The 14,524-nt window shown below is 32.6% G+C and overlaps 1 protein-coding gene across 1 annotated transcript; it reads left to right on the top strand.

The window, feature by feature from the left end:
* Positions 1-7,676: 7,676 nt before the first annotated feature.
* Positions 7,677-14,054, top strand: LOC112506679 (ferric reduction oxidase 7, chloroplastic-like). Its single transcript, XM_025110910.1, has 9 exons — positions 7,677-7,992; positions 8,385-8,478; positions 8,564-8,758; positions 9,987-10,224; positions 10,871-11,198; positions 11,314-11,584; positions 11,915-12,170; positions 12,795-13,221; positions 13,581-14,054. Exons 1-9 carry the CDS (start codon positions 7,749-7,751, stop codon positions 13,748-13,750), a joined length of 2,223 nt encoding a protein of 740 aa, XP_024966678.1. The 5' UTR covers positions 7,677-7,748; the 3' UTR covers positions 13,751-14,054.
* Positions 14,055-14,524: the final 470 nt, after the last annotated feature.

Raw genomic sequence — 14,524 nt, 5'->3', positions numbered from 1 at the left:
AACAAAATAAATAATTATTATCTTTATAAAAAATTATATTATTAAACCAAATATAAATTACTTCGTTATTGTACATAAATTAAATTATAAAAAATTTGAATTAAAAAATTACACAAAAAATGAGGAATTTCGAATAGTTAATTTGATATTAATATCGATATATTTTTGTCAAATTTTTATAATATCTTCAAACATATATTTTACTCAAAAATAAAAACATCATCGCTTTCTCAAAATCACATAAAACCATATTATAACATCGACTGAGATAAAGAATAAAATGAAATATTAAAATGTATTTCGCTGCATTGCGCGAGTACGCTTGTAGTCTTTTATAAATGTAAGTATTGTTTTTGGTATATTTGTTTTATTTTATATAATTTAAGTACATTTTTTGTTCAAAAAGTGTTTAGAGATTTATCGCTCAAAATATGAATGTTAATTGACATTTTTCATGATTTTTCCATTATTTTCTTACGTTAATTAGTTTTATAGGTTATAAGGATGTATATAACATGCTTTAGAAAGTCCAAAGAGTTGTTTAACATGTTTTGGAATGTCAAATGACTTATTTGTTTCAAAAAATTGTCCAAAGACTTAATCATTCCAAATACTAAAGTCCATTGAGTTTTTTTAAATTTTTCCCTATATTAATCATTCCGAGTAGTTATATCATGTCCCGATTGGTTTAGGTTCATTCGGTTTGTAAGTAATAAGAAATTTTGGTTATGTTTGACTTTATTGGGTCAAACCATTTGATCATTTTTTGGTGGTTTTAAACTAAAGTTTGTACACATATGTTTTGGAGGTTTAAAATTAAATTTTTGGTGATTATGGGTTAATTGGATGTTTTATAACCACGGTGTTACAATTATATATATATATATATATATATATATATGGGCACGTTCAAAAGAAAATCATGCATTTCTAAGAAACCGTATAAACCAATTTCGACCAATAGAAAAATTTCATTTTTTTCTAATTAAATTTAATCAATAAGGGTATTTTGGTCATTTACAATATTTTCTATTAAATATGGAGATTATTAATAAATCTTAATTAAGGAAACGTAATAAAGGAAATCGTATAAATGGTAATATTTAAATATATTATAATATTAAAAATTTGAATTTGATATATTGTTATGAGATTGAATCTGCAAACGTGTCTTGAAGATTGAATTACATTATGGAATGAAATCGTAAATTATGGTTCAAATTAAAAAAAATGTTAATGAAACAGGTTTCATGAAGATGAAACTGATTCATGTTGTAATTGATTCATGAGTAATATGAAATCGTTTCATGGTGAACCACGTTTCAGTGATGGTGTAATTCATCCGCTTAGTAGAAAAAATGGAACATGAAACGGGTGCATAATTTATTTGGTTCGTCATAAAATAATTGCATGATGAAACGGGTACATGATGAATCTGTTTCGGGATCTTGAAGATTGTAATCTGCTCCAAAATCTTGAAGATTGTAAGGATTAAATAAAAGAATGCATCAAATCATGAGCGAAATAAAAAAATTAATTTACATGAAACAAGTTTAATGAAGGTGAAATTGGGTCATGTTGTAATTGATTCATGAGTAATATGAAATCATTTCATGGTGAATCATTTTTCAGTGATGGTGTAGTTGATCCGTTTAGTAGAAAAAATGGAACGTGAAACGGGTGCATAATTTATTTGGTTCGTCATGAAATAATTGCATGATGAAACGGGTACATGATGAATCTGCTTCGGGATCTTGAAGATTGTAATTTGCTCCAGAATTTTGAAGATTGTAAGGATTAAAGGAAAGAATGCATCAAATCATGAACGAAATAAAAAAATTAATTTACATGAAACAAGTTTCATGAAGGTGAAACTGGTTCATGGTGTAATTGAACAATGAGTGGTGAACTGTTTTCATGGTGAAACCCGTTTCAGTGATGGTGTAGGTGATCCATTCAGTAGATGAAATAAAAAATGAAACGGGTGCATAATGTAGGCGGTTCGTTATGAAATAATTGCAAGATGAAAAATAAATTAGTTTCATTAATAATAATAAATGTTAATGTAAAAATGTTAACGTAAAAATAATAAATTACTTTACAAAATATAGATTAGTTTCATTAATAATATGATATACATGATATGGTTTACTTGAATAAATGAATATTTGGTTTTACCCTTTTGCCCTTATTGGTATTATAAAATGTATTTTCAATTTTTTTTTTAATTTTTAATTTCCTTAAATAACATTGATTAATCTTAACCATTGATCAAGAAAATGGATGAGTGAGATTGGTTTATACGGTTTACACAAATGGAGACGGTTTTTATTTGATCGCTCCCCTCTCTCTCTCTCTCTCTCTATATATATATATATATATATATCTATCTATATATATATATATATATATATATATATATATAACTTACGTTGTCTAGATTTAAAGTCGCGTCTTTTGTATGGGTTGTTGAAGGGTATTCCTATGTGATATATGGAATATGGCTCTCAAATTTTGGGAGTCAAATTATACATATTTTAGCACGCACTTAATTATATATCTTTTAACATTTATAGTGTTTTATACTTTTACTTTTTTAGCCGATTAGAAGACTACTGATTCTAGCTTACGATGAATGTTAGAAGAATTATTATGCTCAAGTGAATTTCTCAAGTCTAGTCGATCTATAGTCTTGGGCCTATTTGCCTTCTTTTTGTGAAGTGATCATGTTTAACATAATAACATAATCAGTAGTTACATATTAAAAAATAGTATACATAATTATTATATTTCTTGTTGTGTCTCGAATATCCAATAATCACACAACTTTGCAAGTCCATAATGAACATTATTGTTCGGACACGTCTTTTTTGCTTCATTATTCCTCTTTCCATCAACTTCAACTCATTGTTGTCTCAGGGTTAGATTCCGGTGAAAAAAATAAGTTATTATGAGAATCATAAGAAGAGATCTACATCTTTGGATCAATCCTAATTGAATGTCAACATTAATGAGGTGCATCGAGATGTACCAGATCAACTCTCTTTTAAGCGCAATTCATGGGTGGACAGAAGATTAAAAGTAATCAATGGTTCAAATATCTTCTTACGTTTCTCAATATAACTTCACGTCTCACACAATTCTTCACATGTTGTCTCACACCATACCTATATTCAAACAAACACTTCTCATACTCTTTTTCATTGTGTCCCTTATGACATCATTGTTCAATGGAAAAATAAACTTATGCTACAATTCAAACCGAAAAATAAAGAAAAGATTTATAGTAATCATCCTTACTGGTTATAGCTTACAATTAAATTTAGTAAGTTAACCAAAGGGGCTTTTGGTCCACCAGATCCTTAACCTTTGAGCTTTCAGGGTTCAAAACTTATAAAAAGATGAAGAAAGTGTATGAGTTTATTTATTTTATTTGTTGTGTATAAGTATTAGGTGCTTGAAAAAAAATTAATAAGTTATGTACTGATACAAGGATGGATCTTTGAGGGGCTGAGCAGGGTCCCGTGCACCCATTCAACCGATTTTTGTAATTAAACTTTATTTTGGGATATTATAGGTGGAACCGCTAAAATTTGAACGGTGCTTAAGGATATAAGAAAATACAAGGAATATCAACAAAAAAAATCAAAATATTACCTTGAACTCAACCAAAAACTTAAAAAAATATCTCAAAATCAATCAGGAGGACATAAAAAAAAACTCGAAATCAACCAAAAACTTAAAGAATCTCTTCAAACTATAGAATTTGGTTAAAAACACATAAAGAAACTTTACAGACCTTTGATCCACCTTAAAGGTGCACCACTAAAAAAATGATGGGTTAGCCATGTCTGATAATCTTATGGTATTACTTGTGTTTCATAAATAATCACACAACTTCACGAGCCCAGAATGAACATCATTGCTTAGACGTGTCACTCTTCCTTTATTGTTCAATTTTTCCACCAACTTTAACTCAATATTGTCATATGTGAGAAGGAGAGTTAAAATGAGAAGCGTCAGAAGGGATATGAACCCTTGATCACTTTAAACCTCAAATCCACCAATAAATCACGTTTGATATAGGGATTGATCTGATGCATCCTGATGCATCTCATCCTAATGTGCATTTAAGGATTAAGATCCCTTCTTATGTTTATCAGCTTAACTCTCATTATTACCGAAACTCTATACAATACATATATTCAAATAAACATTTGTCCTTTTTTCTTATGCTATCCTTTATGTCATCATCATTCAATGGAAAAAGGATGTTCTCCTACAATTCAGACTGAAATATAAAGAAAAGATTTATAATAATCCTCATTCTTAGTTATAACTTACACTAAAATTTGAAAAACTAACTATAGGAGGTTTGAGAATCAAACTTTAAAAAAGAGATATGAATTTTTTTTATTAACATGAATATCCAACCAGTTATGCGAGCTGATTAATCTCAGGACGACCACCTTCTTTGCAGATAGCCCGGAGTCACCGCATTTGAACTTCCGTGGCCACAAGGGGATTTTTATTTCTCCTTGGATTTGAACCTGAGACCTCCTGATACTTTTGATCTTTGGAGTCAAGCTCAAACCAATCAGGCACCACCCTTGTGGTTAAAGTGATATGACATTATTTATTTAGATATAAGTATTATATACTTAACAAAAATTAATAAAATACGACCGATAATCTCTAATAAATGATTTGAAAACCACATTATAAATAGACTGTCATGAATAAATCAAGATGTGACCACAAAAACAAGAAGTCTAGTTGATGGACCACACTCATGGTGTCGTGATCCAACCATAAGTCCTGCTATACCTGCAATTGCAAATTGTGAACTCTATCTGCATAGACACACAAAGTTCATGCATGACTAGGTTGTTACAGATATTTTCATGTACTACCATTTTTGTGTGCCTCCATAAACTTAAGTGGTTATTGAGGGTTTTTCTTTTTCTACTTTGTTACAAATTTTATTATTGTATTTTTATTAATGATTATAATTTTTTAATGGGAAAATTACACCAAATAATGGAATCAACTTTCATCTGATTTTTTATTTTGGGGAACCAAAGTTTTAAAATTGTCATTTATGGGTCTCTATCAAACTTTTTGTTTATTTAAGGGTCTGGTTGGACCAATTGCCCTGTTAATGCTGACATCATTCATATCTTTTGCCAACTAAGATATTTCACGTCATATCAATTTTTTATTTTAAAACTAATATCCACGTTATATTAATTTTTTATTTTAAAACTAATATTCCATGTCATATTTAAAATTGTAAAATAATTATAGAAAAATAACTAAAATTCATTTTTTTTAATTATTGTAATAAAATCTATTTTTCATTCCAAATCTCGTTCAAAAAAAAAAATCAGACATCAAATTGAAGATTTTTTCAAAAAACATCAAAATTACCAAAATAAAAATTGTTTTTTACTAATACAATAAAAAATTAATTTAATAGAAAAAATTAATTGATGCAATAAAAAATAAATATCAATACTGAAAGTTGGTTTCCCAAAATATGAATTAGGTGAAAGTTAGTTCCATTTTGATGCAATTTTCCCTTTTATAATTTTGGTTCAATTTTTAGTCAAACTACCTAATATTTGTTATTAACATCGGTTGTAATCTTATCAATATTTTTGTTCAAAATCGTAATATTTTTATCTTAATTCATTATTTATATCAATTAATTTAATTATAATTAACGACTATTATTTAAGTAATATGATTATACTCTAATTGACAAAAGAAAAAATGGTCATATATATAACTGCATGGGAATGGGGCAGGGACTCCTATCCTCATCCACGTCCCCATTCCCATCCCCAGTGGAGAATATGTTCACATCCCCATCTCTCTCCAATGGGGAATCGGGAATTTTTCTCCCCCTTAATATAAGATACTTTAAACCAAATGTTTTAAACACCACTATCGATCGATAATTGTCTATGTTTAAATCTTACAATCTTCAAAATTTGTTTTTATAGATTAATAAATATTCATATATGAACAAAATCACAACATTATACGTAATTTGTTTGACAAAACGTTAATTAATAATAACGGTACTTAATATTCAGGTATGGGACATGGCAGTGACCATGTTACCCGGCCTTGTTCGCATCCCCAGTTTTTAACTTTCAAGGATCAACGTTCCCATTCCCGATTCCCATTTTTGCAGGAAATCCCATTTTCTAATAGTGTCTAATTCTACCATATCTAGTCCTAATGTGATAAAAATTAAAAAACCCTTCAAAATTAAAATCGATATTGTCAATATGTTGGCAATAATTATGAAGTTAAATGGAAGATAAAATAATACATATAATTTATTTTTTTCAAAAAATCAAATTATTAAACTATGACTCTAAATCTACTTCTCTGCATGCAAATTGAACCCCCAATAGTTTCATGCTTTCATTCTTACATACAAAAGATGCAAATGCCGGGGCCTTCAAGGTGCATTTATTGTAAGGAGAAAGAAACTTTGGGCTGTTTGTTTTTTTAATTTTTCACTTAATTATGTCTGAATCGGTCAGACATAAGAACTTTCAGATCGTTTGTTTTTTTTTTTCAAATTAAGAACTGAATTCGTTTATTTTCCTCTGAATTTTTAAGTGGTAACCCTAGCACTTAAAACCTCTTATTTCTATCGCCTCCTTACATTGCTTGTCTCAGTTTACAAAAACAAACAGTTTTACTGATTCAGATTTCAGACTTCAGACGTAAAAACAAACAGTCTGACTGATTCAGATTTTAGACTTCAGCACCACCTCTTAAAATTCAGAAGTGAATTCATACTTCATCACCTCTTAAAAAACAAACGCCACCTTCGTCTTAAGCTTTGGGTGCAAAAATATGTCCGATAGAGCTTTTTCAGCCCATGTTTTCACGCGTTTTTCAAGCCATGGTTTAACATGGTGTTCACAAAAATACTCTGTTTGGCAAGGCTTTTTGACCTCGACCAACGACCTTTTTATGCATCTCTACTCATATATAGACATGGTCGAAGCGTCCCAACCCAACCTAGGAACAAAAACAATAACAACCCAACCAAGACCGACAGGAACCATGAGTTACGGCTCAATAGTCGGGGACTTATTACAAGTTTTATGAAAACTCAAGACTCTGATAGGCTGGAAGACCCTTTATGCATAGAACTCACTTTTCAAGATTTTTTCAACTTCTAAAAAGTATATGTTTTCAAGTAAATGTAATATTTAAAGTATATTTTAATACTCAATATCAAAACTAATAATTATAAAAACTTGCGTTTGTTTTAAAAAATAAATAAAATTTGAAAAGCGGGTCAACCCACGATCAATTTGGTTTAGGATTATTGTTCCGAGACGAGACTAGCTGGCCCAATTTTGACATAACCGAATTAGAACGTCACACGTCACATGACCCATTTTTAGCGGTACATACATATTACATACTTACATAGGCACAGCTTCTCATTTTTGTATTTTTATATATAATTATCTACAAAATATAACCTGGTGGAGAATAATTCTTTTTAGTATGGTGATGTGATATGACATTTGGTTTGTGGGGTTTATGGACATGGTCCAGAATCGAACCTTTACCTAGCCATGGTTGAGGATAAGAAGTCTATAAATGGTCCACACTCTGATGAACATATATTCACCACCAAGAAATCAGGTGAAAAAAGATTCATTAAAGCAAAAGCAATTTGCTTCATTCCCTTTTCTATTTCAAAGCAAATGGGCACAGAAGGGTCTCCTCATGAACCTCTTCTTCTGCCCAATAAACAAGACCATACACCCTTCTCTTACATCTGTGGAACATCTTTTTTACTAAAATCTACCAAATGGGTTCTCAAATTTGCAATGTGGTTCATTTTCATTTCATGGGCTACTTTCTTGTTCTTAGTTCCATCAGACTCTGTCAATCAATTGTCTTCCAAATTGGTTCATGCTACTTCTGGTACTCTGTTTGCGGTCACAGGTGAGTGTTCATTTATAGAGCTGCAACCCCTTTTTCCATTCAGCAATTATGTATTGATTCCGTTTGATTTTAATATTGACTACACTTGGACCATTTAAATCTCCTAAGAAAAGATATTAGATTCCATCATATAATAATAATATATATATCACACGCAGATTGAAACCTCCTCTCTCTTCTTGATAGCTTTTTTGGAGAGTAAGAGTATCTACATATTCTAACATGGTATTAGAGCTAGATCTACCACTTTAGACCAACACCCTGGGGCAATCGATACTCATCTAGCCCCTCTGGACACTATCTATAGCTTTCGTTTGGAGGGGGCGTGTCGGAACCTCCATTCATTCCTCATCTAACGGTGTTCCGTCTTTTTTCTTTTGTAAAAATTACAGGAAGCATCTTTCTCATATACAGTGGTCCAGTACTTATGATTGCGTTTCTTGCTATAATTTACCTCAGGATATCTGGGGAAGAAGAGATTCAAGAGTAAGCAAGAACTGTTGAACGTTTTCTATCTTTAATTATGTTGTTCATCATTGCTTAATAATATAATGAATCAATGTTCTTGTAGGAAAAAGAAAAAATCTGCAAGTTTTCGGTTATGGACATTCCCGATCCTCATCGATGGACCTTTTGGGGTTGTTACTGCAGCCGAGTTGATCGGAATTCTGTTGTTTTCTGTGTATATCATTTGGGCTGTTACAGTTTATACCATTAAGAACATCAGTCTGTTGTCCTTATTTGAGATCACTGATGCTGGCAAAAGGTAGACCTTATGCATTATATATATAGGGTTAGGTTCAGGGGAAAACGTAAAAGGATGAAAAACTGAAAACACCCTAATAACCATTCATCTAAATGCATACATAGGTGCATAAAAACAAGCAAACATCTTCAATTAGTGGTATGCACATGTGCACATCATAGAGATGAATAGTTATTAGGATGTTCCTTGGTTTTTCATTTTTTTTGGGTTTCCTTGAACCTCCCTATATATATATATATATATGTACATATATAGACTTGGGATCATGTGAGACCAAGAGTTTTTCGTGAGTCCCATAAGACCAATTTTCAACCTTTGGATTAGATCTATAATCTGGCAATTTGAACATTCATAAATGTTACGAGACTTCTCAATAATCACAAAATTGTCACCTTGCAACTTTAGACTATTAGATTATTAGCTTATAAAGTTGATCAATGAACATAAATTGGTCTTACAGGTCTCACGAAAAACCCTTGGTCTCACGTGAACCCAACCCTATGCTTTACTGGATTTACTGATTATTTCTTTTTGACTCCATATACTCTCTTATAAGTTTTTGAAATACAGCTACTACTTAATCTCTGCTTTATCAATCCCGAATGGATTTGAACAAATTCAAATAGGTTTGAATGATTGCTTAATGTCTAGTTCCATTTATGCATATGTTGCTATTGATATCATGTTGATATCGCATTACGTGACGTTCTATTTGACAGAATGTTTTTGAAGAATTTAAATTTGGTGGAAGGATTTAGAATCTTTGATGTATTTGTTTAAAGGTTAAATAAGCTTTGCTCCTCTGGATGCTAGGCACTTCCATGGGATCTGAAATGGAATTGAATTTCATTAATTTATATAAAAAATTATAAATAATTAAATTTATCTTTTAGTAATTAACTATCACAAAACAAAACGAGTGTTTTTCACATATTTGATATGTTAATACAAACAAATTCTATGAAATCCTGTGAAATACCAAGTACCTAAATGGGAATTCTATATTTAACGATTATAGGATTTTACTGAAATCCCGGGATATAAAGATGCTATTTTTCTGGATATAATCACCTTATTTTAACTGAAAAACGGTTCCATGTATGTATCAAAAGAGTTTCTCAAATAACTTACATCTTTGTGAATTCTAGTTTCATGCAGGTCTGGCCCAAATTCAAGCAGACAATATGGCTATGTCACCCATATAATCTTTGATGTTGTAACTTTTCAGGAATCTTTTGTTGCTAGAACTAACAGGACTACGGTTCGGGTATATTGGATTGATCTGTATGGCATTTTTGTTTCTGCCCGTTGCAAGGGGATCCGTTCTTCTACGACTTATAGATATCCCTTTTGAGCATGCAACTCGGTATCATGTATGGTTGGGGCATCTTACCATGATGCTCTTCACTCTTCATGGTCTCTTTTATGTGATCGCGTGGGCAATAGAAGGTCGTTTGATACAGGAAGTGAGTTCTCTTATCCGTCTCTCATATATCTTCGTATGCATAAATGATGGGTTTCTTGAAACTATGTGTCTTGAAATCCAGTATTATCAAAGCAATTACGAATTGAACTGCTTAAAGAGAAGAATTAACCAACTTAACCAAAAGAATAGATTATGAAATGGCAAAAGGGTAGTCAAAATAAGGTGTGCTTTTTAAACACTTGATACGTTTACTCGATTTAGAACATTTGTGTAGTTATTTCCTTTGATTATAAAGCGTAGAATTTACTCTCGGAAATTTTTCATCAGGGGTTTAGAGTTCAGGTTCATTCAGAGCTTAGTTCTTATAAAATGGTACCACTACACTTAATGGGCTTCATGTGACTCATAATTTATTCAGTCAGGTATACATGATTTTTTGATAGTGGCTTAATTATATAGAAATTGGCTTATTCAGTAAGCTTCTAGGGTAGCTTTATGTAGAGAACCAAGTTTTTCTTCATTAAAAAACACACTCCTTCCATCTATGAAAAATCCATCCCAAACGATAACCTTCGCAATCCGTACAAACAGCTTTCTCATGATGAAAAACCAACCAAATATCCTTTTCAAGAAAGAGCTCTTTTAGTTGGTATTGCTAATCAACTATATGGTGTTACTTTTTGCAGCTTACAGCTTGGAAAAAAGTTGGTATTGCTAATCTTCCTGGAGTTATCAGCCTCGTAGCAGGTCTCTTGATGTGGGTGACATCACTTCCGCCTGTTAGAAGGATAAACTTTGAACTATTCTTCTACACTCATCAACTATACGTTGTTTTTGTTGTCTTCTTGGCAATGCACGTTGGAGATTTCGTTTTCAGTATAGCTGCTGCCGGAATATTTCTCTTCATGCTCGACCGCTTTCTTAGATTCTTTCAGTCACGAAAGACTGTCGACATACTCTCGGCTAAATGCCTTCCATCCGGGACTGTCGAACTCGTTATTTCAAAACCACAAGGTAGAGTATGCTACTTGATACATGTTTGCAGTCCCACATCAGCAATATTTGAACCATTTTATGCGCATCTCACACGTACCCCCTTTAGATTGGCTGAAATTTTATTTGAATGTAGGTTTGCAATACAATGCCCTTGGTTGGGTTTTCGTTCAAATTCGAGAATTATCGTGGCTACAGTGGCATCCTTTTAGTGTCTCATCTAGTCCTCTAGATGGTAGCAACCATCTTGCTATTCTCATAAAAGTCCTTGGAGATTGGACAGAGAAACTAAGGGGACATATCTCAAGTGTTCCCGAGGGTGAAACCGATCGTCTGCTGCAGTCAAATTTCACGCTGAAGGCGTCCGTTGAGGGGCCTTACGGGCATGAGTCGCCATACCACTTGACGTACATACGCTGCTTACTCCATTATTTAGCAGTTTCATGCAAAAAAAGGGAGTAGCAAATGAAGGAACAAATATATATAAATATATATTTAAGATGGTGCTATATAAGTTGCTAACTTGTTCATTTAGGAACGTGAATATTTTGAGAACCGATAAACCAAATATTCATAATGAATATATACATGAATATTCATGATGAATATCATGATATTATGACTATTTGGTTCTCATGATTCTCAAAATATTTCACGGGCTCAAATGAACCCTGCTCCCTTACATGTAAATCAAATATCTAGTTAATTAACTGATTAAGAACTATTGTTGCTGTCAGGTATGAAAACCTTATTCTAGTCGCGGGTGGCATCGGGATTTCACCGTTCTTGGCTATCTTGAGCGACATTCTTCACCGTATCCAGGAGTCTAAACCATGTCTGCCTAGAAATGTACTAATAGTTTGGGCAGTCAAAAAGTCTGATGAGCTTCCACTTCTCCAATCACTTGACTTGAACTCACTCTGCCCATACTTCTACAATACACTAAACCTTGAGATTCAAACGTATGTTACTCGAGAATCGGATCCCCCACTGGTACGTACACTACTCATTTTCCCAACTGTATTTTCGATTAGAGGCAGGTTCATTTGCGAATGCGCTACAGCAAAATTGACGCTTGGAAGTTAGAATGTCTAAGCACCCTATAAAACATCCTATCTAAAAGTGTTACAATAGGTATATTAGACGTTATTTGAACGTTGAAATAAGTTTTTTAAGACACTTTTAAAATAAAATGTTGTATTAGCTATTTTATAGGACAGTTCTGTATTTTTACAAGACACTTGTGTTTATATGACACTTTTTCAAATTGTGTTGTATAAAATAGCTAACATGACATTTTATTTTATAAATGTCCTGAAAAACTTACTGAAACGCCTAAAAGCGTCTATAAACCTATTGTAATGTTTTTAGATCGGACGTTTTTTTAGTTTAGGACGTTCAGACATTTTAGGCGACCTATAAAACCGATTTTGTTGTAGTGGAACCGTAAATATTTTGAGAATCGTGATAACCTACTATATATGATGAATGTCATGAATGAATATTCATAATGAATAGTATTCCTGAATAGTTATATTCATTATGAATAGTAAGAACTTTTCCCTTTCCGGTTAATATCCCAATTTCTAATCTTCAAGTTCCAACTTGTTACTACAGGAAGAGGGTAAAATACCCAAATATGAGAGCACTAGTGTGTTTCCTGCTCCCAGCCATGGTGGCATGTCTAGTTTGGTTGGAACTGGAAATATCATCTGGTCTGGAGCTTATGTGGTGTTATCTACAATTGGTTTGGTAGTTTCCGTGGCTCTGTTAGACATCTTTTACATCAATCCTTACAACATAATGGATTGGTGGTACAAAGGACTCCTATTTATCATATGCATGGCTGCAAGTGTTGTTCTCTTTGGAGGCTTCGTGATCGGTCTATGGCATCTTTGGGATACAAAAGCTTCAGTCCACAAGAACTCCGAGGGCCAAAAGTATCTTGGTGGCTTGCAGAACGACGAGGCTAATGTTTACAAGAACGCTTCACGGGAAGATTTCGTCAATATCATTAAATATGGACAAAGACCAGACTTCAAAGGTATTTTAACCAAGAGATATAACCATGGTTATCGCCTAGATTTGGATATTTCTACTCTGATGTATGTTTGGAACCCCCATCTCTACACCACATGCTCTTTTTGGAGAGTAATCTGATGGGTTTCTACATACTTCACAAGATATGAGAGCCATTGGGACTCGGCACTTGGGGACATGTGTACCCATCTAGCCTCCATCAGAAGGGGCGTATTAGAGTCGCACATAGGCTAGACATGCACACTTCAACTTCAATATATGATTGGAACCCTTTTCTTTCCTCTAGCTCTTTTGAAGAGTAATCTGATGGGGTTTCCCATATCTCACCAGAGTCTTTAACGCTTCCTTTCTTTTTGGATATAGAAATCTTTGGAAGCATGGCAGAGCGATGGGGGAACGTGGATATTGGGGTGATGGTCTGTGGGCCAACCGCACTTCAGACAAGCATCGCTAAAGAGTGCAGATCGAAGAGTTTCGGAAGGATGAGCAATGAGCCCATCTTCCATTTCAACAGCCACACTTTCGATCTGTAGGTACTATGAACAAAATGCTTGCTACAGAAAATATATGTATGTATGTATGTATGTGATGCATATATATGGCTTAATTTGGGTGCAGAAATGACCAAATTTGAGAGCAATAATGTACAAATTGAGATACAAACTTGTAAGATTATTACTCTCAAATTGGTCTGTTATGTGGATATGAAAGGGAGATAGTAGCATCTTAGAAGGAATAGGATCCATAAATGGTGGTAAGGTGCTTCTTCTTTAGCCATTTATAATGTAAATGCTGATGCAAATATATGAATATAGTATATATTTTCCTTTTTACCTCTAAAACATATGTAAAGATGAAACTTCCTTTTAAAAACGATGACAATATGGTGTATTTAAAAATGTCTCTGTCTAATATAAGAATATCTCAAAATTTGTAAAAGAACCTGCATTTAAAAAAGAGAGATCGGTCTCGAAAAAAGAGAGGTTGTTCTATAAAGACTCTATCGCGCGCTACTTTTTACAGTGTAAATTGATTGATTATTTCACCTAAGGGAGTTAACGATTCAAGTATTTAACAAGCTATTCGAGTTTAGTAATTCTCAAGTTAGAGTCGATCTTGAACACAAGAAAAAATTCGTTTAACTTAACGACTTGATCTTCGTAACACCAAATGTTCAGCTCAGCGTGTTTGAGAAGTTGTAACAATAAATATAACCTAATGTTGTAATCTTGAAACCTTTTTTACCAAAGAAAGGAAAGGAAAAAAACCGCATACTCTCGAAACCTTGTTTAGGAGAAAAAGAAAAG

Source organism: Cynara cardunculus, assembly GCF_001531365.2.
Source record: "Cynara cardunculus var. scolymus isolate 2C chromosome LG 2, CcrdV1, whole genome shotgun sequence".
Lineage (NCBI taxonomy): Eukaryota > Viridiplantae > Streptophyta > Magnoliopsida > Asterales > Asteraceae > Cynara > Cynara cardunculus.
Note: the sequence above shows the minus strand (reverse complement) of the source record. Positions and strands in the feature narration are given on the sequence as shown.